The sequence below is a fragment of the Danio aesculapii genome, chromosome 1 (genome assembly GCF_903798145.1).
Source record: "Danio aesculapii chromosome 1, fDanAes4.1, whole genome shotgun sequence".
Lineage (NCBI taxonomy): Eukaryota > Metazoa > Chordata > Actinopteri > Cypriniformes > Danionidae > Danio > Danio aesculapii.
The window spans coordinates 43,470,868-43,496,212 of NC_079435.1; the positions used below are offsets into that span (position 1 = coordinate 43,470,868).

Consider the following 25,345-nt stretch of genomic DNA (forward strand, 5'->3'; position numbering starts at 1 on the left):
ATTTATGCTTGTAATTTATTTATGCATATGCACTGCATAGAAAATGCTGTAGAAAAATGTTTTATAATGGACTATTCAAATCCTTTGGTAAGAAATTATATTCATATCGCAATACAAAGCAAAACAAAATATCACAATGTCAGATTTTTAAAAATTGTATATATATATTAGGCATGGGCAGGTGTAAGATTCTGACGGTGTGAAAATCTTGGATAAAAATATCACGGTTTCACAGTATTGTGATTACTGCTCTAAAATATATATTTTGAAATGTCTAGGTAAAAAACTAAATCTTTTTTTCCATTTTGAACACAATATATTTTATTTTAAGAAACATCTCAAATATTTTCGAACAGTAAACATGTCAGGCTAAATAATTCGAATGAATTTTTGAACTGCTGTCTTCATTAGTTTCAAAAACAATTTAAAACAGCATCTTTGGATATTTTCTGCTGGAGATACTGTTGCCCTAAAAACAAACAAAAAAAAGTAAATAAAAAAATTGTACACGTACCTTAGAAACGGTATAGCAGAAAATTTTGACGGTTTTAAAACCTTTACTTTTCCAAGTCGCAATATACTTTGAAAACGGTTATCGTCCCATGCCTAATATACGGTATATATACATCCACACATACACCTAAAGTAATAAGCAAGAAGTTCAATCAAGGGCAATGTCCAACAAAGCACATGCAACATTTCTGGCCATGATGTGTATGTGTTTATTTTTTTTGCACATTTTGGGAATATTCAATATCAAGAAATGTACAAATTATTAGTTATTTTTAAACAGCCATAAAGATGACTAAAGCAAATACTTCAGGTGTAATAGTGGAGTTAACTAGCTTAAACAAATGAAATGAGAAATGATGCTTCAGGGAAAAGCAGAATCTGCTACACATTATTGTAATTAAACAGCAGGAAGATGACACCGCTTGCATTTCACTCCCAGACTGCTTTGCTTCTTCTGTCAGTCGTGTGGTTTTTCCTCACTAAAGAGGAATGCGTGAGAAAGAGCTCCCCTCTCCTCTCCCAGCTCCAGAATAACTCGCTTTCTGTTTTCTCTTCTTTTTTTGGAAGGATTGAGGGGGTTAAGAGTAAACACTCACCTCCAGTATGCTGTAGTCTGTGCCTTTGGCGTACATGACAGTGGCGTGGGTGGAGAATGTTCTCAGTCTGAGGGACAGCTTCATTTCTTCCTTATTCTCGTTCTCCATCAGCCTGTACCTGGCATATCCGTTTCCGCTGAACGTTAAAGACTGACGCTCTACAACAGCAAGATAAACAAAAAATGAGGTTACTGATGTCCAAAACCAATAACATGATTTGATGAAATTTACATTACATGAAAAATATGAGCTCTTCGCAAATTAGTGAGGTTGTAAAGTCATTCCGAGTGTTGTTTTTTACAGGCTTATGGTATTTTAAGGTCTATCAGTGATATAATTAGGGCTGTACGATTCATCGAAATTAAATCCCTAACGAATTTTGAGCAATGATGCGCTGGTCATGCACAAATTGCCATTGAATCGTCGAAACGTTCAAACACCCACAAAAAAACAGAAAATGTCCATAGCAATATAAAGATTATAAGCACTATAAACAGAGGTTTGAACTACTTTCATTGAGGAAGTGTGACTAATAATCCCAAAACTACAGAATCATTGTACTCAACACAAGTTATGAGGTGAATCTGAAGTAAAAACAAGTTATTATATTTGGTATTTCCACATGCAGCATTCTAAACAGAGCTGTAGTTCATTGCGAAGCTACGCAAATGAATGTCATAACCACAGAACGATTACCTCAATGCCATAATCGTCCAATAATATTGATTGCGATTTTACAACAGATTTTTGTGCAGCTTATCAGTGAACTCATGACTCATGTAGTAAACAATGCTCCTTCTGAAAGCATGTGCGGAAGACAATTGCCTGTGATATCATGTAATTGTGTTTTTGATTGTCAGCATGATGTAAACCTATAGTTATAATAACATTTATACAATATAGTAATAATGATATTTATACATGATCAAACTAGTGTGCAACTTAAGCAAAACTAATACTAAAATTGTTTTAAATTTGTTCTGTAGTTTTTTTTATCTTTTAAGTTCATTTTATTGACTGTATAAAAACCAATGGATAGTACTGATGCATTTATTGGGCAAAATTGCTACTTTTTCTGTCTAATCTGTTAAAATGAACGCTGAAAAAACACACACTGCTCCCACTCTGCTCGTGCGTGCGCTGTAAAACAGGTGTTAAACATAATTCCTTTGTATTTTTGAAGATTTTTTGTACATATCACAGTTTTATTCAAAGACGACAACAAATCTATTTAATTTATTAAATAAATCTATACAACGCATGCCAGATAAGTAGTTGGACACATCGCTTTGCAATGAAACACTGCGGCTGCACACATATCTTCTCAACAACTTGCTCAAAACACCTGAGATGATTTGGCAGATACAAGATTGTTTAATCATGATAACTGATCTCTGGCTAATTTATTAATTTAAACAAGAATAGCCCAATAAGTAACTTCAATAACTGATTTGGCAGGATCCACTACTAAAATAATTCAATACCAATTTTAAATACCCCCTTTTGAGTTACACTAAAGCAAATTTCAGAAGACAGGCATGTGTTTTTACCCGAGCACTCTTCCTGTTTTCCCTCAGGACAGATGCATCTGTATTTGCTGTGTGGGGGGTCTTCTACACACTCCATGCCATCAGGACAGGGGCTTCCCTCACAGAGTTTACTCAAGACAGGACACTCAGCTCCTATAAAATCAACACATACAGTCAAAATGATTAGCCCTCCAAAGATTTTTTTTTTCTTTTTCAAAAATTTCCCAAATGATGTTTAACAGAGCAAGGAACTTATAATATTTTCTAAAATATTTTCTATTTTTTCTAGAGAAAGTCTAATTTGCTTTATTTCAGCTAGAATAAAAGCAGTTTTTGTTCCTTTAAAAACCATTTCCTTAAAACAGTTTTAATGTCAATATTATTAACCCCCTTAAGCAATATATATTTTTGATTGTCTACGGAACAAACCATTGTTATACAATGATTTGCCTAAAAACCCTAACTTGCCTAATTAAACTAGTTAAGACTTTAATTTGAACTTTTAGCTAGTATATATTAGCTAGTACAATACTAGTATCTTGAAAAATATCTAGTGACATGATATATACTGTCATCAAGTCAAAGATAAAATAAATCCGTAATTAGAAATAAGTTATTAAAACAGTTATGTTTAGAAATGTGTTTTAAAAAATCTTACAAGAGGGCTAATAATTCTGACTTCAACTGTAAAGGCTTAAGATGACGCTAGATTCAAAAATGACATGCACTTTTGGTGACTTCTGTCAGTATATTTACCTTCACAGAGGCATTTTGCTGTGCGCATGTGACGTGGTGTAACAAAACTAATCCTGGCGGTGCTGTAGGCAGACACCGCTCCAGTCTCCAAAGCAACGGTCTCTTGACAGAAACTAAGAGGACAGTCCAAACCAGCACAGAGTTTTTTCACAACTCTAACAATACGCACTCCTGTCATCTCTTCGATCACCCCGACCGAGGCGTTCAGCTTTCTATACAACACTTCCTGGGGCTGGAAAGGACTTCCTGATCTTTCTAGAGCTAAAAGCACTTCTAGGTCACCAGAGGCATCGGCGGCAGGTTGCAAGCTGACCAACTGCACGTCCCCGCGTCTGACACCGGCGATATTCCTCAAAGCCCGCAGGAAGTTGCGCCAGTAATCTCCGATGAACTCTTCGGGTGCTATTGCAGAGAAACGCACCGCGATGGAGTTATCGAGCGCTTGTGCTGTCGCCTGCCGCACGTGAATATTGACTCGGGCAGCTGCGGTGAAGCGGCCATCTGTCACTGTGATGTTAAGGACGTATTGACCGGCGTCCAGATTCCCACGGGCTACTAGTTTGCCATCGGCAGGGGAGACGGAAAAGAGGCCGGAACTTTCCGAGGTGGAGGAACTGTCAGGTGCGAGGCTGTAAGTTAGAGTGTCGTAAATGTCCTGATCGGTGGCGTGGATTTTACCCAGGACTCCACCGGAATATTCGTCAGTGGCTGTGGTGATGAAGATGTCCAGCGGAAGGATGGAGGGAGGGTAGATGCTCTCCTCGATCAAACGAACACTCACGAATGCAGTGGAGACCAGTGGAGGTCGACCGCTGTCTGTTACCTAGAGCAAAAACATAAAGGACTCAGAATCACAAGTTTTAGGTGTTAACACATATTGGAAATGTTTAAAGAGGTAATAATATACTTTTTATAAGATGTGATAACTCTTAGGAGTCCCTTAAATGTGTCTGTGGGTTTTTGACTCTTCTAAAGTATAAAAATACCATAATATGCTTGCAGATATTTAAGAAACATGCTAAGGGAACATTTTGTTTATCTGAAAAACAATGCTAAAGTCACTTATTCTTCTTTGAAAATGTGTGTTACGTGCCAGAACGTCTGTCTTTGTTTTGGTCATTTACCTGGCCCATTGCCAGTCAATTATATTTTAGCACCTCGGGTTGCCTTGGGAGAAAATTGCGTATTCATTCAGTTATGAAGGCTCTCAAAGCATACGTCCGTGATCGAAATGCAATCTCTGGTGGACAGTAGCAGCCTCCGAAATGAGACACAGATTCAGAGTTCCATATGAGTTCAATATATGTTATTATTTAGCAAATAATATAAATATTATGAATGCAAACATTAAGTGAGCAGGTTACATTGTAACCCTGTGTCCTAACAACATCATCATGATGAGATACGCAGTGATAAGCAATTTGGCTGTTTGTACCAGACAAAACACGACAGAAAAGTAAATACATCCATTCAGAAGCACAGAATAGTGCACTCACTGCACTATTGTAAAGTTTACAATCTAATTAATACATATTAAACCTTATTAACATTATTAAATATTCAGGCTGAACCACTCATATTTGTTGGCTTGCACAGAGTCAATGTTCTAAAGTTCCATTACCTCAAGATCTGATGTAAACTATCTGCTGCTGCTTTCAGTAGTATGGCAATACATTTCATGTAAAATGGCATTCAAACTCACATTATTAGAATTTAACACTAAATAAAGCACATGAGGTGTACCTGAGGTTATCATTGTCCTAGTTTTCTGTTAGTAGTTTCATAGTTTTAGAAGTTATAGGTCTTGGTTGGAAAAAAAACAACTCTTTTTAATATGGAGAATATTCCTTCTATCGTGTGCCATTCCTTTTATTTAGAACATGGTTTAAATCAGCCTTAAATCAGCCTTTAGGCTCGACAATCAGGCACACTGTCATCAATCTGGCAGCCTGCACTTGCGTGTGTTTAGAACCAGGTGTGCAACACCTAGTTCAACCACTGGGTGTCAAACTTACATACTGCATCTTTAATGCAGTGTTTCCCAACCCTGTTCCTGCAGGCACACCAATAGTACATATTTTGGATGTCTCCCTTATCTGAGCCATTCATTTCAGGTTTTTGAGTCTCTTCTAATGGTCCGATGAGTTGATTCAGGTGTGTTTGATTAGGAAGAGGTTGAAAATGTGCACTGTTGGTGTGCCTTCAGGAACAGGGTTGGGAAACACTTTCTTAAGGTTTAGCTCAAAATATGTCATTATTGATTGATTAATATACCATTTATTAAATGCCTCTTTTTTAATATATATATTTTTGTGCGTGTTTGTGTCTTCAAATGCAAATGAGCCGCTGCTCATCCAGATAAGGATGGTGCCTTTAGCGCCTGTGCCTTAGAAACTCCAGTGATGACAAACAAAACAGGCTTTTTAAAAGCAGAGTCAGTTTCAATTCCTAACTCACAAAGACGTGAAGAACCTGCATGTGTATCAATACACTAGATCTTTGAAATTGCATCTTACGGGCATGTTTTGGGTAGCAAATATTTAAATTGGGACACTGTCATATGTACATTCCTGTAAGAACACTCAGAACTATAATTGAGGTATCAGAGGCAGTTCATAAACAGCGGAATGAACTGCCAACTATTCCAGCATATGGTTTAAGCAGCGGATGCCCTTCCAAATGCAACCCAGTACTGGGAAACTCCTATACTCTCATTCACACACACACACAATCATACTCTATGACCAGTTTAGTTCATCCAATTCACTTATAGCGCATGCCTTTGGGCTGTGTGGAACCGGAGCACCCAGAGGAAACCCACGTGAACCAGTGACCTTCTTGCTGTGAGGCAACTGTGCTAACCACTGAGCCACCGTGCCACCCTGGATTGAAATTTGTGTTTTGTAATTTTGCAGATCTTTACATAGAACAGTAACATAACGCACTAAAGGTGGACTAAAGGAAAGTATATAAAAAAGCACAATATAAACCTGTGGTGTCCATGAGGGCCAATCCCCAATCATAATTTTAAACAATAGTAATAGTTGTGTTTTTATTAGCAAGTATTATTCATAACTCAGAAAAAAAGCCTTATGACACCTCTGATAAAACACACTTTACAGCACAGAGCAGCATGCACGACAAACACTGTTTTCAAAGTCAGCTGCTGGAGGTGTAATTGAATATTGAGGACAAAATAACTGAAGCTTCTGTATTGAGGCGCTGATAATAAGTGCCAGTCACGTTCAGTAGAGGGAGCACTTGAGCTTGGATTTACTTTTGAAAGGATCCACAGTGTGAGTCGCAGCAAATTTCTCAGCTCACACATTTAAGTAAGCCGTTTGTTATTGCACAGAATCACATGTGCAAAGAAAACAGATTTGGCCTGGTGGATAAAGGCACATCCAAGTTTTGAGTCTGGCTTGAGTCAATTATTTATCCATTTCCCTGGGTAATTTAATTTTACTCCTAATAAAAACATGAACAAGAAGCTTAATGTTTAGCATGCCGAATTTCTAAATATACCAGAAATTCCTGGTTATTCTATTATTATTGTTGTTGTTATAATTAGTATTTTATATTATTATTAATGTTCTTATTATGTTAACATACTTTTTATCATTTTTATCTAAAATATAATTTTTATAATATTATTATACATTATATTATCTTACAACAAGATGTCGATTGTGTCTTACGCTGTTCATCGACCCCATAACCTAAATGAAATGTTCCACAAACCAGAAACACTCAATGAAGCCACTGTTCTTTGAAAAAGTCACAAGTTACTGTCCTGCAAGCCTTAAAATGTCAAATGTGTTACCATGACTATGCGAAATCGACAATAAACACAAATACCAGGATTGTATTCTCTTTTTTAAGAAATATATAAATACAATGTTAAAGTTGTATTATCTCGAGAGGGCACAATGTAAATAATCTTAATCCTAAAGATATGAAATGTTTAAAATCTTACAAAAATGCAGTTTAAATTTGTGATGAAACAGAAGTGGCATCCAATCTTTTCTTCAATACTGTGATGTCCTTTAGACTGAAATGAAATATTGGAGAGCAAATCTAGGGCAGGGGACTCTGAACTATTCATCACTGGACGGATTCGACAGATGCAGAGCTAAATGTGAGCTTACGATCAATTGAAAAGAAGGGGGCGGGGCTTTAGCAAAATAACTAGAGAAGTAAATACACCATGCAGGCAGTTTTCACCAGGTTCACTGCTGACTGGTGGCCTTAAAGGCTGATTTTTTACTTCTGCGTCAAGCTCACGCGTATGGTCCAGCGTAGCTGACACTGACCTCTCAAAAAATGTAACTACACGTCGCAACGACGTGTAGCCCAAGCTCTGTAATTGGTCGGCTTGGTAGCACTGATGAGTGTGGGAGGGAATGAGAGCCGCGCAAGCCCAATAGAACGTGTGTTTACAAGTGGCGAGTTTCGTGAAGGAGTTCCAGATGGAAACTTTTGTTTTGTGTTTACCTTATGATTAAAGTTGTTGCACGTCTGCCGGTTCCCGACTGAATGAGCAAATTTTAGCTACTTGTACATTAATGTAGCATTCAGAAAAAACAAAACACCCACGAAGAAACTTGACACAGAGGAATATAAAAACCTCACTGCCAGCTAGCGTTTCGGATGTGTTATTGAAGAGCAACACAAACAGCATGCAGAATTATAAATGCACAGCAATGCGCAAGGCAGGCGCTGAGGGTCACGCCGATCACTCGACGTAGAAGTATAAAGCAGCCTTAGAATGACAGAGAACAGTGGGCATTACATTTAACAAGGATTCCACTCTTTCATGGACACCAAATTCAAGGACTTTCAAGGACTGTTTTGAATGTGTCACTTTCAAAAATGTAGACCAATTTAAACAGTCATGTTCAAAGTATTGTTGAATTCAATACTGTTAATATTCAAATGCAGTTTCTGAAATATTGAAAAATGTGCATTATTTGTCATAGTTTTTGTAAAAGATTTAAATTTAAGATTTTAAAATTAAGAATATTTTAGTTTTGTCATTCAGTTTTTGAAAGCAGCAGCACAGTATAATTGTTGAAATGACACCATAAATTCAAGCACTTTCAAGGACCTATGCTTGTTTTTAAGTACTTTCCAGGCCTTGAATATATATGTCTGAAATTTAAGTACTTTCAAGATGCACGAGAACCCTAATTTAAGCTAGTAAATATAAAAAGAACTTTACAACGTCACCGATTTGTGATAAACTTACTTCTGTCAGAAGGTTGCGCTATGACTGTAAATAAATATTTGCATGTAGGTGTCTTCAGGACAGGACAAACATCTTATCAAACATCAGATTTTTTTGGCAAATCAAACTTAGCAAGCCACAATTAACAACTTCCTGTTTTTTGCCTAAACATTAAAGTTTGTATGCCCTCTACAGACATGCCCCTCAGCGAAAACTCTGTATAATTAAAAAACTATTATTAATAATTAAAAATCTCAAAAAAATTTAGGATAACACTACCTAAATTTAGCGTTGATCTGATTAAATTTCTTGGAGGAGTTTGTTAAAACACAACGCTTGAAAAATGGTAAATACCTGAGCTGAGATAATTAAAAATAAACAACTTCCTGTTACGTTTTATGTGTGTGAATTTTTGAATATGTGCGTGAAATGTAGCTCGAACACCCAATTCTGAAGCCTATATCAAACGTAAATTTTTTACGTAAAAGTTTTCAACATGTTTAGACCCTTAAAAAATGTGGTTAATTTTGGAACAGAATGACAATAATAACAATAAACGAAGCAATTCCAATAGGGTCCTCACACCATCAGTGCTCAGGCCCTAAAACGATCCAGTTTGGACATTCTGATAAAGAACTACTGGTCAAAAAGTGTAAATGAAATGAATATCTGGCTTACAATAACGTCAATACTATTCATTCAGAAAGCCATCTGTTCAAAATCAAAGAGTGACAGGATGACCTCCAACGGACAAAAAGGAAATGTAACACGTAAAAAGGAGGTCATTGTGAAAGAGCTCAGCTTTTCATGCCTGCTCTGTCATCATACTCTATTGGCCATGCCTGGCCCATGAGGAGAATACTGAATAAGCAGCTCTTCACCTCAGCGCCACTGCTCATCTATCCCTCCAGACTTCCAATGAAAACTGAACAAGACCCCTACAGCTTCAGTGAGAGGGGCTGAATCAGAGAGCGAGATTGAGGTCTCACCTGGGCTTGTAGAAGGTAAAACTCTTGAGTCTGGCGGCTCAGAGTCGCTGCAGAGACCAGGACGCCCTGAGGAGTGATGTGGAAGAAGTCGCCCTCGTTCCCTCTAATGATCGAAAATGTGAAAGGTGGCCCGTTGTGGGAGGCATCGCGGTCAGACACAGTCAGCTGAAGAACACTGGCACCAATTGGTTGATTCTCCTATACAACATAAGCAGAGAGTGTTAAAGTTTTTGCAATTGAAATATTCAAAGGTCACACAATCTAGCAAGTTACTAAGAAGAGATACTTTTTTATTGCATGTGCCAGCAAGCATAGGCAATGGTGGTGAATAATTATACTTTCTTCTTTGAGTAATATCCCATAGGTATTTTCAGCTAATTGCATTATGAATTTAAGTATTAAACAATATTCTGAGAAATATAAATATAAGGAGGGGCATTCTATTTATATTTAATGGCATTAGTATAACTCAAAACTTTATTAATAGACAGCTTATGTAATAAGACAACAATTTTAATTTGTTATTTTTAAATATCAATTTTAATGATTTTAAACAAAAAAAATAATAATTTATATGCTAAGTTTTTATTAATATTCATTTAAAGAAAAGAGAGTGAATCACAACAGTGCAATTTATTTTTCATGTCATCTGAGTTGGGTGTTGGTGTTGGGTCATTTTTATTGTTATTTTATTTTTACAATACTACAGTATTTTATTTAAACTTTCACATTTTTACATTTTTATTAAATTAAATTAAATTAAATTAAATTAAATTAAATTAAATTAAATTAAATTAAATTAAATTAAATTAAATTAAATTAAATTAAATTAAATTAAATTAAATTAAATTAAATTGTCACGGAAATGACACAAATCACATCTGCCATTGAACTGAACTACATTTCCCATCACGTCCTGCAGTCACACACCAGTTTCAGGTCTCCTGCTGATTACACATACACACAACTGAAATTGATCATGACTGATTACATGGACTATATATTCACACCCCACACATAAATATTAGTGCTAAGTCTTGTTATCTGTGGTTAGCATTACAAAGCATTTTCCTTGCCTTTCCATGTTAGACCCTTTGTTTGTTTGTTTATTTTGCTTATGTTTGTTTTTCTGCCTGCTTTGACCTTTTCCCCTGTTACACCGACTACTCTTATGAATTATCTTCATGCTACCGTCTGCTCCTGTATTGTACCTTGCTTGCCTGACTACTCTAAAATAAAGCTGCATTTGGATCTGACTTGTCACAGCCATCATTACAACAGGCCAGTATTAAGATTTCTGATACTCTATGCAGCATTTTTGTTCATGGAAGAATCCTTTGTGAACACCCCCTATTTGAAATGAATCAAATATAAGGTGTTTAGTGACCCTAAACCATGACTATAAATTAGCATAACTTGTCTCTACTATGACTAACCAGCACTAGAATGAAATCACTGAAATTATCACTTCATTATCTCCTCTGAGGACTCAGACCTGAATAATGATGCTGTAGTTGGATTGAGAGAAGATAGGTGGGTTATCATTGATGTCCGAGACGTCTACGTTGATGGTAGCGCTGCTGGATCGAGCCGGGCTTCCATTGTCAGAGGCCAACACGGTCAGCGTGTAACCTGAAGTCTAACAAACAAACAAAACAAAATGTCATCATACGGTTTCAGCAACAGCCTGTCAATGCAACCTCTACTGAGACCCCTGAGTGTCTTATACCTTCTCTCTGTCAAGCAGCCGGGCCACCTTGACCTCTCCTCTGACAGGGTCAATAGTGAATGGACTGCCTTGATTCCCATCAATGATAGAGAAGCGCACCTGATTACTGGATGGACCATCTGCATCATCTGCCATGACCTTCAAACACAGAGAAACACACACCTGGTTAAGATAAAGATTGCCCAGGACTCAGGTATGCAGCAACCCCACCCCACCCCCCTCGTCCTTCTTGCTTCGCGAGTCAGTAACTATTGGCTGAGACCCTCGAGGGAAATCAGAAGGCAAGCAAGTGAAACAGAGCCGGGTATCAAAGCCTCACTTTCACACTGACAAATTATATTCAGGCATGATAAGACATGAACATCTCTAATAAATGACCAGAGCGAGACCGAGATAGAGGCTACAGATTAAAGATTGGCTGCAGAAAGCTCTAGTTTTGACATTGGACTGTGTTTGTTTATCGTGTGCACTATTTGTGTTGATTTTAAAGTCCCCTGAAAACTAAATTCAAGTTTTTTTGTGTGTTAGTAACAATATGTCTTAGACTCTGACTGACAAAGCACTATTGGCTACATTTTAAAGAAGGAGGAACTATTCTATGCCCCGCACCATCTTTGCATTTTAATTGAAATACCATTACGCATCAAACAAAGCTGCACATTTGATGGCAGTTGAGGGCATCTTTAATAGAGGACGTAACACTGATGAGGGCACAATAAAATCATAACCCAAAGACTTACAGTGAGCACCGTCTTTCCCAGCTCTGCGTCTTCGCTGATCACGGCGGAGTAGATGTCTTGGTTGAAGACGGGGCTGTTGTCGTTTACATCAGTCAGGTTGATGTTCACAGTGGCCAGGTCGCTGAGTGATGGTGTGCCTCCATCTGTTGCCTCCACTGTCAGATAAAATTCATGTGCTGTTTCGTAATCCAATGGCTCGATCACAAACACACCGCCTAGGAAAAGCAGGACAATGTGTAATTCGGTTAGAGGAAAATCTAAATCTTTAAATATTTATTTTTAAATAGACCATTTCAATGTGATCATGTCATTGGACCATGAACATTTCCTGCTTGTTATAAAACTATTTAATAACTGCAAAAAGAGACAATTAAATCATAACACAATGTTAAAACCGCTATCATAACATTATTTATCAATATGTGGCTCTTTTTTGGATTCTCGGAGGTTATAACAATTAAATATGTAAAACAGGAAATACGTTAAAACCATTGGTTTCGTTTACATCCCTCAAAATGGTCTACAATTAAAGAGATAAACTGAAAAGAGCAAAAATAATAATTATTAGTATTTTGTTAAAATTAACAATTGAAATGTTAATAAATTAATTAAATGAGTGAATTAAAGGACGAATGAATTTAATAAATAATTACACATAATTAATTAACTTGTCAATAAATAAATGAAAAAAATAGATAAAATGAATAAATTAGTGAATATGTGCATTAATAAATCATGAATGAATGAATAAAAATGAAATAAACGAAAGTAAAAAGAAAGAAAGCATGAAAATAAAATGGATACAATTAATTAATTATTAAAATGAATGGATAAAAAATTTATTAATAAGAAATAATTATATATGAATGTAAAAATTATTTTAAAAAAAAGCAGCAAAAAAATTATCTTTATTTTTATTTATGTTTGATGCAACAGTTTCAGAAAACTTATGTTTCTTATTTTCACTATTTAAATGCTGCCACTAAATCTCAGTCAGCCACTGTGGTCACCTGTTTGTGGGTCGACGCGGAACGCTCCCCTCTCATTTCCATTAATAATGGCATATGTGATCTCTGTTCCTGCTTCTGTGTCTCGGCTGGCAGCGTGAACCCGTAACACCTGAGTGCCCACTGGGATGTCTTCAGCAACGGTGGCAGTGTACTCGCGACGCTCGAACACTGGAGGATTGTCGTTGATGTCCAAGATGGAAACACTGACAGTTGTGTGGGACGAGAGACGGCGAGGTGACCCCCGGTCTGTGGCTTGGGCACGAAGGGTGTAAAGTGACTGAAGCTCCCTGTCCAGAGGACGATCTAGTCGCACAACACCTGTCTCCTCCTCGATGGAGAACACACCATCAGCAGAGTCCAGCAGAGAGTAGACGATCTCTGCATTAACACCTAAAACACACACAAATCAGAGTGAGATTAATATTGACATTAAGGATGAAATAGACTAATTACACTGCAGCATTGTTGAATTGCTTCTTGATTCTGATAATCTAACACATGTACACATTCTTAAAGGGATAGTTTACCAAAAAAATGACAATTCTGTCATCAATTACTAATCCTCCACTTGTTACAGATCTGTTTACGTTACTTTCTTCTGTTAAACACAAAGGAATATATAATGAAAAATGTTGTAAAAAAGCAGCCACTGACTTCCATAGTATGTTTTGTTCCTACTATGAATGTCAAAATGGTTGATGGAAACGCCAAGATGCACATACATTTTGAAATAAAATTGTATGCACATAACTGAGTAGGATAAACTTTTTATTCGATAAGAAAACGTGCATAAACTACAGTGGAAACCAAACAAATTTTACAGAACAAATTCCAGTATGTGCATGTCGTGAAGTCATGTGAAAGTCATGTGATTTTGTTATAAGAAATCATGTGATGATAAAAATGTGTGTGAATGGACAAACCAGCAGCAAATTCTTTTTTTACTTTTGATATTTGGCACCAGTTAATCAGAAAGTGACGATTTTGGATGGAAACGTTGCTTTATTCACACGTCTTTTATGTGATATTCCAGTTTTGCGCATTAATTTAATTCACAAACATATCGAATGGCTGTTTATTCTCAACATTCTTGAGAATATCTGGTTTTGTGGTCAACAGAAGAGATTAAGGGGCTGATCACACCGAACACGCTTTTACGTTCTAAAAACGCGAGATGAACCGCAATGCCTCTTTGTTGACAAGAAAGTGTTGCTGTTTATGTTGTTATAATTTTAGTATTTAGTAATATTGTGAAATTCAAGATTTGTGAAGTCATACAGCTCCGGATAACTCAAAACAGCGACCCCAAGTCTCTCCTCCATCTTCAAAAGTCTTCGCAGTCATTTTGACAACACAAACAATGCAGTCTCCTCAACGGAAACTCTGCCTCTGCTTTCATTCGATAGGAGAATGAAAAAGACGTGACTGACGTAAGGCACTTTTCTGTTTCAACTGCACAGTGAGCAGCGGCAAAAATGCGAGCCACAGAAGGCGGTCAAAATGCAAGGTGCGCAGGGCACATAAACAGTGTGCAAAACGCTTGCGGCCATTAGTAAACCATTGAAAACAGGTGCCTCTCAATGCATAAAAGCGTATTTGGTGTGATCGACCCCTAACAAACATTTAAAACCACATGAGTGTGAGTAAATGGTGAGAAAACTTTATTTTTTTCGGTGAACTATCCCTTTAACCCTTGTGCATCAATGTCACAAAATGTACACAAAGTAAATTTTGAGTTATTTTTTACATTTGACTAAGGCTAAGCTGTTTTTTTGGAGTATAACAGTCAATTAAAAGTCAATTAGACATGTCTATGTTTCTCAAGTTTCTATTTTAACATATTTTGTGGTATTTATTCTTGTGATTCAGTGTCACTCACATCGTCATTCAGCAATTTTTTTAAAGTTCTGTTTCAGACATTTCTTGTCATCATCATGATAAAGGGTTGTGTAAAAACCCTGATGCTAAAACTATGTGATAAATATTAAGTTGAAATGACCAGCATTAATCTAAAATCTTTAATGCCCTTTTAGCTGTCTTAAAAAAAAACCCAAACATTTGAATGCTGGTGTAATAATACAGCATCAGCAGCTATCATCAGTTATTCCTGTATTTAAATGTACAATTGAAAACGATTTGTGAGTGTTTTCCTGACCTGTGGTTGCATCACATTGCATCATATTTCTTACTAAGAAAGACAATCCATAAAGACTGCAAACAAATCAATACATTTTCCATATTAGAAAGCTTCCATACCAATGACAAAGCCTAAAGCAGTCATAATGATTTGCAAGAAATAACCTATACTGTGTCTCTGTCTCATTTAGTCAAATATAATGAGTAATAAATGGATCCTACAATAGACTTCATAGTGAAATCCTCTGTTTTATTTACTGCATATTAAGTAGTGTGAGTGAGCAATACTTGTTGTATTGGGGAAGGCACGGACACTAACAAATAAGATGAAGATGGAGCACACTAATCCCTCTAATGCATTTGTTGACTAAGCATATTTGTGGCTTGTGAGTACAATCCTATCTGCCAAGACACACTCTCTTATTACAGCCAGTTAACACAATCTTTACAAAGTTTCACTCAAGCCAAATTACTAGAAAGCAGTTGTTCATGACAGTTCAATACAATGCAGCTCTATTGATCAATGAATATACTTCTTTTTGAAGTCTATAGTGCCAAGTGCTTTCTAATGGCAGTTAAAACATGTGACTAATGGTTTGAAAGTACTGGCATTGATGCTGAAATATAAGGTAAGAATAAGAGATTGGTTGCGTCTAGGTTTGGCTTAAGTGGAATATAGTCTGGAAAGTACACAGAGCACACAATGCATCTGTTTCAGGATAGAGAGAACAGAACAAAAGGATACGACAGGAAAGCATGCAAATGGAAACTGGAGTGATTTCAGTGAAAGTGAATGACGGAGAGAGAGAAAGACATAGCGGTTTGTGTTCTCTTAGATTAAAGGTGCTGCCCCGCTTGACTGAGAACATCATATGTGCGTGTTGGTTTCCTCTCAAAAGTAATAACACAACAGATGGACACCGGCGGGTCACACTGTTGCAAAATTGGAGAATATCTTGGAAAACATACTTGCATGTGAACACAACAGTCATTGTTTTCCATGCTAAAAAAAACTGGTTTGAATATGATTTCACAAGGGCGAGTAGAACTAGAAAGTTACACTTGCAAAAGTAAGGTCATGGATAGGTCCACATGGAATCTGTGCACTCAAAAATCCACAGATTTATGAAGATTGTTGAGCCTGTCATTTCATCTCAGTGGTGCCCAAATATGGTCCTGGAGGGCCGGTGTCCTGCAGATTTTAGCTCTAACTTGCCTCAACACACCTGCACGGATGTTTCTAGAAAGGTTAGTAAGAGCTTGATTAGCTAGTTGAGGTGTGTCTGATTGTGGTTGGAACTAAACTTTGCAGGACACCAGCCCCGCAGGAACGAGTTTGGGTTTATGAGTATGCTTATTAGGGCTGGGCGATAAAATCGCTATCTGTATTTATTGACCGAATACTATTGTCAATATCGATTAAAAAAAAGTTTGGTATGAAGCACTTTAGTTTTATTAAAATGTGCCAGCTTAGCACGCTCTTGAAAGCATTGCCAATAAGCTTAGGGTGTCAGTTTATCATTTCCAATGGAGGTTGCGCATTGCAAAACACGCATATGGGAGCGACGCACATGTTGTGCATCAGTACATGTGACGCGCGCGGATTTTCGAGGTGCACCTAGTTGAAAACATATCAACTTTTCATATGCCACATGCTCACCGCGTTTCATGTAAGTAGAACTAACCAATCTGCTTTACACTTTGTATGGAATATACACATTCAGTGATAACGGCAGACTAATACACGAATTACCGTGTTTGTAAACACTCAGGATGCGCCACAGTGAGGTTGCAAGAAAAACCGGGAGCGCTAGCATTTACAGCGAGGGAATGACATCCGATGCGGTATAGAGTTTGTTGTTGTCTTAGAAATAAGTTATATTGATTACATATTATATATATTATTTACATAATGCTTTCAGCATATTTTAACAGCTTGTCACCCAATGATAAGCACAGTTATTCGGCAAAATTAACGTTAAAGTGAGCGGCATTCGTCTGACAGGTCTATTTGTGATAGTACCCTCCCAATGGATATAGGTTGAGACAAAATGGCTAGGCATCCAGCCCCGAAATATACAACTATCTCATTGAAACCCCAAGGGATTTGCAAGAGAGAAGTTAAAGACCTACAAGTCTTTGAGTCCCAACAACTGTGTTCTGTGTGGTCATGGGCAAGAAATAATGTTCCATGATTACCAGATTCAAAACTTTGTAGTGCTAAAAACTGAGGTTCTGCCGAGCCAAAAACAAGGAAAAAAGATGGAGCATACAAGGCCTGGGTAATCATCAACAAGCAAAACAACTGCATTCTGGCAGTGACCTGCACCTGTACGGCAGGGTATGTGAACGCACATGTTTACATTTCATTCTAAGCATTCTGTGTCTGCAGTTTAATTCACCAAATTTAACTGTTTTTACTGAAATCATTGCTGCAATCAAAAATGAGTAATGTGTATGATTCAGTATAGCATGAACTTACCTGATAGGAAATGTCAACTGCAGAGTTAAACATTTTTAATTAGGTCGTCACTCGATTCAGCTCCCTTTTAGCCAAAGATGTCTGCGGTTGGCATTAAAAGCAGTGTGGTGTATGGTAAAAAGTTATGTTTTTCTATTTTTGGACTTTGGCATTCTACCGCACAACACGACATGTTTGCTATAGCAACCAATCTTTTTTACAACAGTGAATCTGTGTGATGTCATGTGTGACGTAGGTTGGTAATTCTTCTATTACCTCAGACAAACACAGCACACCCAATCATTTTATTTTTCTCCATAAACTTGTTTTGAAGCTGCAGCAATGGTTTGTCTGATTTTCACATTGTATTTCTAAAGTCTTTTTAACATGTTTCTTTGGTTATAAAGAGATCAGATATTTTGTATAAATATTTTTTAAAACAATTGCCTTAATAATGTTCAAATGATTCGTGCACAATAAAGTGTAAATTAATATTTTGATAGTAATAGTTTTTTGGATGGGGTGCCTCACAGCAAGAAAGCCGCTGGTTCGAGCCTCAGCTGAGTCAGTTGGCATTTCTGTGTGGAGTTTGCATGTTCTCTCCGTGTTGGCGTGGGCTTCCTCCTGGTGCTCCGGTTTCCCCCACAAGTCCAAAGACATGTGGTATAGGTGAATTGGGTAAGCTAAATTGGCCGTATTGTATGTGTATGAATGAGTGTGTATGGATGTTTCCCAGTGATGGGTTGCAGCTGGAAGGGCATCCACTGCGTAAAACATATGTTGAATAAGTTGGCGGTTCATTCCGCTGTGGCGACCCCTGATTAATAAAAGGACTAAGCCGAAAAGAAAATTAATAAATGGGTTTTTTGATGTATTTAGATTATATGAGAGAATTTCTGAAGTTTTGTTTACCAAACATGAAGTTCTTATTGATAAAATTTGAATTTTAAACTTTAAATAAAAGTTTAATAGATTATTTTTAATTGTTTTACTTAATTTATAATATTTATAGCTCATACTTCAATCATTACAAATTATTCTGCCGTTTTCTTTTTCTTTTTTACAAAATTCTCAGCAGAAATAGTAAAAAACATCTGAGATTCTGTCTAGAATTGGTCGTCATGGATTAAATTTCCATGGAAATCAAGAAATTATCAAATGTAAATATATACTTGAAATGAAATGCATGTTGCTTTGGGAAAGCTTCATGCCAGTTGCAAAAAATGTACATATAAATATTGTTATTGTTCCGTAAACTTGAGATCTTACCTGTGTCCAGGTCTGAGGCGTACAGGCGAGCCACTGGTGTGTTTATCTCAGTGTTCTCGAATACAGTGAAGGTGTAGGGGTCAGAGTTGAACTGCGGAGGGTTGTCATTTACATCTTCGACTGTGATTTCAACTTCGCTTCACAAAGCGTCCGCCTCCGTCCAGAGCACGCACCTTCATTTTGTGCACCTCCTCTTCCTCACGATTCCAGAGGAAGCAATGTTTTCAGTTCACCTGATAAAACAAGAGCACACTTTACACTGTGTCCAAACAGATGTGTCGAGAAAGTCACAAGATATAACAACTCATCAATGTACTTTTCAAGCATTTTTGTCCAAACTAATTGCAGCAATGGTGCTAAAGGTGAATGTATAGTTCTGTGTCGAGTCCACACAATAGGTCCGACATAGATGTTTGCCGAGTCACATAGCTTTTGCCATACCTTGGCGCAGATCCTGACTTACCAATCTAAAAAAGTTAAGTAATTAACTACCAATAAGAGCAAGAGCTGTGATTGGTTGTCTAGAAAACGTTGATGAATGTGGGAGGAGCTGAGAGTCATGGGAGAGAAGTAAAGTTTGTGGTGTGGGGTGTCGGATGGATACTTTGTTTTGTGTTTTTTTTAGATTAAAGTTGTTGCTGGTTCCTTTTCTCGTTCTTAATTGAATGAGCGTGGGTTTGAGCTACTTCTAAAGGAGTATCACACCCATTACAAGAGCAAATCCAGAGTGGGTCAGTCAGAGTGGGTTGCATCAAAAGGTAAACATTTTTCAATATTTGTTTATTTGTGAATTCACATAATTTACATTAATTCTATTCCAAACCAGTATGACTTCCTTTAGGATTCACCCTATTTAACTGGATCTATATATGTACACTTATTAATATTTAATCAAATTCTGTTCATCATGTAAAATCACTGTTTCTTTATACTTTTTACATCTTTGTACACTTTTTAAGCTTTATAAATAGATGAATCAAAATCTTGCTAAGGCCAATAAAAAATATTTTATGTTGTATTCAAAAATGAACTAGACAAGAGAAGAGGAAGTAAATTATTATTTATTTTATTAATTATACGTTAATATTAGATTAGATTTAGGTTGTGATGTCAGGTGACAAAAATTCAATGTCTAGCCAGCGTCTAAAGATAATGTTATTTTGACATCCAATAATGACATCAAATGATGTTGATATTTGGCTGATTTTAGGTGTAGGAAAGTGACCAAAATCCTCTGAACTCTGAGTTAACATATTAATCCAACGTCAAATTGATGTCAAATACTGACATTTATTTGTCAACCAAAATTTAACATCTGATAGACATCATAGTGGTTACGTCCACACAACATCAAGCTGCAACATTATTAGACGTTGATATTTGGTTGATTTCAGGTTGTATGTTAGACATTGACGTCGGCCTGAAGTTGGGTTCTGACATAAACCAGATTTTCATTTCCAAACAAAATGCAACGTCCCCCTACGTTGGGGTACAACGTCAATCTGACATCATACTGACATCCTGTGCCTGCTAGGATTATATTATTTTTATTATTTATTATATTATTCGTTTGTCATTTTGGGAAGAAACTAACACTGTTCTATAAATTAGATCAAACCTTTTTCTATGCAACCTGTTGCTGCTACCACAAAAAAAATGTTCACTGCTCTCTCAATCTTCATGTCTGCAATCTGCTTTCTGTACATTTATAAAACTCATCTCTTGCTAAAAAAAACAACCTTAAATTTCACTCCCCATCAATCACTGTGAACATCAGCTGGCACTGAACTAATGAACAACACACAATCCAATAACACTTCAAACCATCTCATTGGTCAAGTCAAGAGGACCCTCTAAGAAGAAAAGCAGCACGCGACAGAAACAATCGTCTCTTTCATGAATACATAATCTGAGCCTAATAATTTCAGCAAGCTACGTTCCACTGGAGAGGTCGCTGATTTAAAACTGCCCGTTTGTCTGCCATCTGTTTGGTGTCGACCTTTTATCTGGACCGCATCTCAAGGAGGAATGAATGCAGGGTGTCCAAAATTCCCCCCTCGAAAAGAGCTCAGCTCATCCTTGTGCTGAGCGGCTTTAAGAAATAGGAAAGATTAAAGAAGGAAGGGATGGTGAGAAATGAGAGAAATAGCAAGGGAGGATAAAGTGCAGTTGGCATGTGGGCTGCTCAGAGAGTGAGCAGAGAAAAGGAGGAAAGGGAAAGTCACCCTCAGCAAAGCAGCCGCCAGCTTTCAGGGGTCTGGTTGGCGCGCACGAGAGCACTCTTGGCACCGCTAACTTGCAATAATGCTTCTCTTCTTTTCCACGACCGAACGAAGGGAAAAAGCGAAGAAAATCCTCGGTGCACACTAAACCCACACAGAAGAACAGTAGCGCTCCTTCAGTTTGCGAGCCAGCATTCCCTGCCTTCACACTTGGTGTTATCAAAGAGCCAGTGAGTAGCGCCTTTACAATAGCTTTTGTGTTGTAGCAGTGTGACGTTGTCACCACCCACTGTTGATTTCTGCTCTCTTTCCGCCTGGAACCAATGTTTCATTCACACTGATGAAAGACAGCTGACTAGAGTTAATAGCTGAAATGGGCCAACACTTGCTGAAATGATTTATTAAAATCTTTTGTACGACTACATTTGTCTGAATAAAACAGGCGAGTTAAAAAAACGAATAGAAAAAAAAATCAGTGAATGAATTCAGCGGTGTTCACTATAAAATCGTAATAAAAGCCCAAGGGTGTACATCCTTCCCTGGAATTATTTAAGTAATTAAATTAGAAATTACGGTTTTAAATGGGAGAGGTGTCTGACTGCAGGCAAAGGCAAATAATGTTGAAAATGTTCTGTGTATATGACGTATTTAATCTGTCTTTTCATACAACAGTTTAAAACTACAAAACAAACAGGGTTTCATTTTTAAAGGGATGGTCCACAGTGTATTTTTAAGGCTTGGTTGTGTTTATAAGATGCAAAGCAATGTGTGCTCATGCTTCACTTGTAGAAACGTTCACGTTTTTCATTTTTTCGTTATTTTTTTTTTCATCTTACTTTGATTATATACAGCTACTCAGTTAACATGAAAAAAATTTCCTAGTTATATCATATTGTCATATATCACATGTCATATTTCCTAGTTCCTCTGAAAGGCCTGCCCTCAAGAGACTCTGATTGGTCAGCTAACATAATGTGCTGTGATTCGCGGATTGGCTCCATGTCACGCCCCTACAAGCAACCTGACAAGTGTCTTTCACATATATTCAGAATAAGCAGGTGCATAATGCGCTCTCATATCTTTTGCGAGTTTGTTATTTGAGATGTAGAATGCACTGAAAGTGTCCGCATGGAGACACTGAAAGCGTCCGCAAAGAGAGACACTGAAAGAGTCTGCATAGAGAGACACTGAAAGCGTCTGCATAGAGAGACACTGAAAGCGTCCGCATAGAGAGACACTGAAAGCGTCCGCATAGAGAGAAACTGAAAGCGTCTGCATAGAGAGACTCTGCATGCGCTGCTGAAGATTGTGGATGTTTACAGCGGTTTGACTGATAAATATAAATTTGTGGTGAATTGTGTTAGCGGTGCCAAACAGCATTTCCCATTGTTGAACTTGAGCATAGTATTACAATCAGAGATGTTCTTTATTTTCACACAGCTACATCAACTAAAGTTTAAAAGATGATATCGTAGTAGACCACCCTTTTAAAAATGCTTCAGAAAAAAGTCTCTTCTGCATCTAGGCTGCATTTATTTGATCAAAAATGCAATAAAAAAGTAATACTGTTGTAAAATCTGACATTTGTAATAACCTGCATGTGCTTCAAATGGAATCAATTCTACATTCTATTATGTTTTGTTTGTGTTTTTTTCTATTATTTGTTTTGTATTGATAATTTCAGTTATAAGGCAGCATAGTGGCGCAGTGGGTAGCGATCTCGCCTCACAGCATGAAGGTCTTTGGTTCGAGCCTCGGCTGGGTCAGTTGGCATTTCTGTGTGGAGTTTACATGTTCTATATGTTTTCTCCGGGTGCTTTGGTTTCCACCAAAGTCCAAAGACGTGTGGTATAGGTGAATTGTGTAGGCTAAATTGTCCATGGTGTATGTATATGAATGGAAGTGTATGGGTGTTTCCCAGTGATGGGTTGCAGCTGGAAGGGCATCTGCTGCATAAAACATATGCTAGATAAGTTGGCAGTTCATTCCACGTTGGTGAACCCTGATGAATAAAAGGACTAAGCCGAAAAGAAAATGAATGAATGGATGAATTTCAGTTATGTTATATATTCATATATACAGTAAATCTTAGTTATTCATTTAGTCATCCATTTATTTCAATAATTTTTTAATTCATTTGTGTTTATCATTTATTATACTAATCATTTATCGATTTGATTTCTATATTTGATATATTTCTTATTACTTGTTCTGCTTTTAGTGCTTTTTCCATTGTTTAGTCTTATTTTGATAGTGTTTCATGAAATGTTCTTCTTCACTGATATGAGATATGAGGGTATGTCTCTAATTCAAGGTCTTGTGGCCTGATGTATAACAACATGTGTTATGTTTGTGCTGTTCAGACGAAGTATGAAACCGCACCGAAACACGCAACTAAGATTATTGAATAAACTCTGCTCTTTTATTATCATCACTTCGTCTCCTGCTTCTGCTTTTCGCTAGCTTCTTTCCACAGTCGACTCCTATATTGATAGTAGACTGCTAGTTCACTTGAATACTGGTTAACAGGTATGGGTATTGTAAACTCTGCTGACTTGTTGTCCAAATACCTGGAGAAACTGACATTTCCTGACAAGATCTGGTGTCCGGGGTTTGATCTTATTTATCTGGCGTGGAGACTGTGATCTAACACTGTGAAAGCAAAGCTCCATTTTGGTGGGTATTGCATAATATTCACATAATGAACAGTAATTTTGATCGATTTCAATATGAACAGGAGTATTAATTTCTTTAAAAAACTATATAGGTGTGTGTGTATTTGTGTATACATATATGCAAAATTGTAATGATATATTTTTTTAAGCCATTTTATAATTCACAAAATACTGTAGGATTGACACAGCTCATAATACAGATATTACAATAGGGAACACAAGCAGACATGGGACCACAATCAAATACCCATATGCAATTTTAAAAATATTGTAATATGGATCACATGTGAACTTTAATATATACCTGTCTCCGAGTCAATGCTAAAGTGCTCTGATCCAGGCCCCAGCAGCTCGTAGGAGATCTGAGCATTGGAACGGATGTCAGCATCTGTGGCAGAGACTTGCAGTATGAGCCTGCCGGCAGGGGAATCCTCTGGGACCCTTTCCATATAGAATGACTGGAAAGAACAGACAGAGAAACATGTGATACGCAGAAACATCTTCACAAATGGGGTGACAGGACCAAAAGAGAGAGAAACGAAAGCATAAAGGAAGAGTTTGGTGGCAATTCTGAAGCCAAACTGGCTAAAAGATTTTCACTGCGGGAGTTCTATTAAATTAACATTATTCAAAATGAAACACAATAAGTAACAGAAGCACATTAGCCCTCACAAAACCCTCTCACAGAACAAAATCACCCTCTTTGTTTCTTAAATGCTGCATTTCACATAAGGACCTTTTCAAATCCCTCCTGACATTCTCTCTTTCTCTCTAAGTCTCGTCCCATTTAGCATGCACAGCGGGTAGGCAGAGCCCTCCCCTTAACAGACAGAATCAGACTACATGACATTTGCTGCAATGCACTTCCCACACACACATACCCACAAAACTAACATTCATACCTTCTCACAAATTGGGCTGTTGTCATTGGCATCCAAGACCTTGACTTCAACCACGGCCTTGGCTGTGAAGGTCCCATCAGTGGCTGTAATGTTCAGCAAGTAATTGTCCTTCTCCTCCCTATCGAGTGGTTTCTGCACTGAAACCTTCCACTCGCCTTGAGTATGCTCAATGGCAAACTGTCCCAAGGGGTCTCCACCTTTAGAGAGCAAACATGAGAAATGCCAGTCAAACTAATGAACATAAACGGCTGTTAAAATGCCTCTATATTTGTGTGGTTTCCTGTTGTGTGCTTAGCAGCTATAGTAAAGGATCAAACTATATCCGTTCATAATTCACAGGTTTCACATCTGTACAATTAGCACTCCACAAGCTTTGATTCTTGTTTGGTTGGACTTTACATTATTAACACAAAGCATCTATGTAAATAAGTGGCAGTGTGACTTGCAATGCCAATTTCTGTCATCACTCTACGATCATGTGAAGATGACTGGATGTAATTAGACTGTTTTCTATGCCACGAAATGCTCATCTCATCTCCAGCTTGGCATCAACGTTCATGCTAATTAATTATCACCAGAGCTGAAATATTC

At 37.3% G+C, this 25,345-nt stretch overlaps 1 protein-coding gene across 1 annotated transcript in view; it reads right to left on the bottom strand.

Moving 5' to 3' along the window:
• The window catches only part of fat1a (FAT atypical cadherin 1a), a 142,355-nt gene that overhangs the window by 16,033 nt on the left and 100,977 nt on the right, over nt 1-25,345 (bottom strand). The window contains 13 exon segments of the mRNA XM_056460918.1: nt 1,110-1,267; nt 2,660-2,791; nt 3,395-4,217; nt 9,611-9,808; nt 11,106-11,249; nt 11,340-11,477; nt 12,080-12,294; nt 13,090-13,479; nt 18,956-19,092; nt 19,094-19,158; nt 19,160-19,188; nt 24,157-24,310; nt 24,755-24,951. Of these exon segments, the coding sequence (XP_056316893.1) occupies nt 1,110-1,267; nt 2,660-2,791; nt 3,395-4,217; nt 9,611-9,808; nt 11,106-11,249; nt 11,340-11,477; nt 12,080-12,294; nt 13,090-13,479; nt 18,956-19,092; nt 19,094-19,158; nt 19,160-19,188; nt 24,157-24,310; nt 24,755-24,951 (2,780 nt within the window).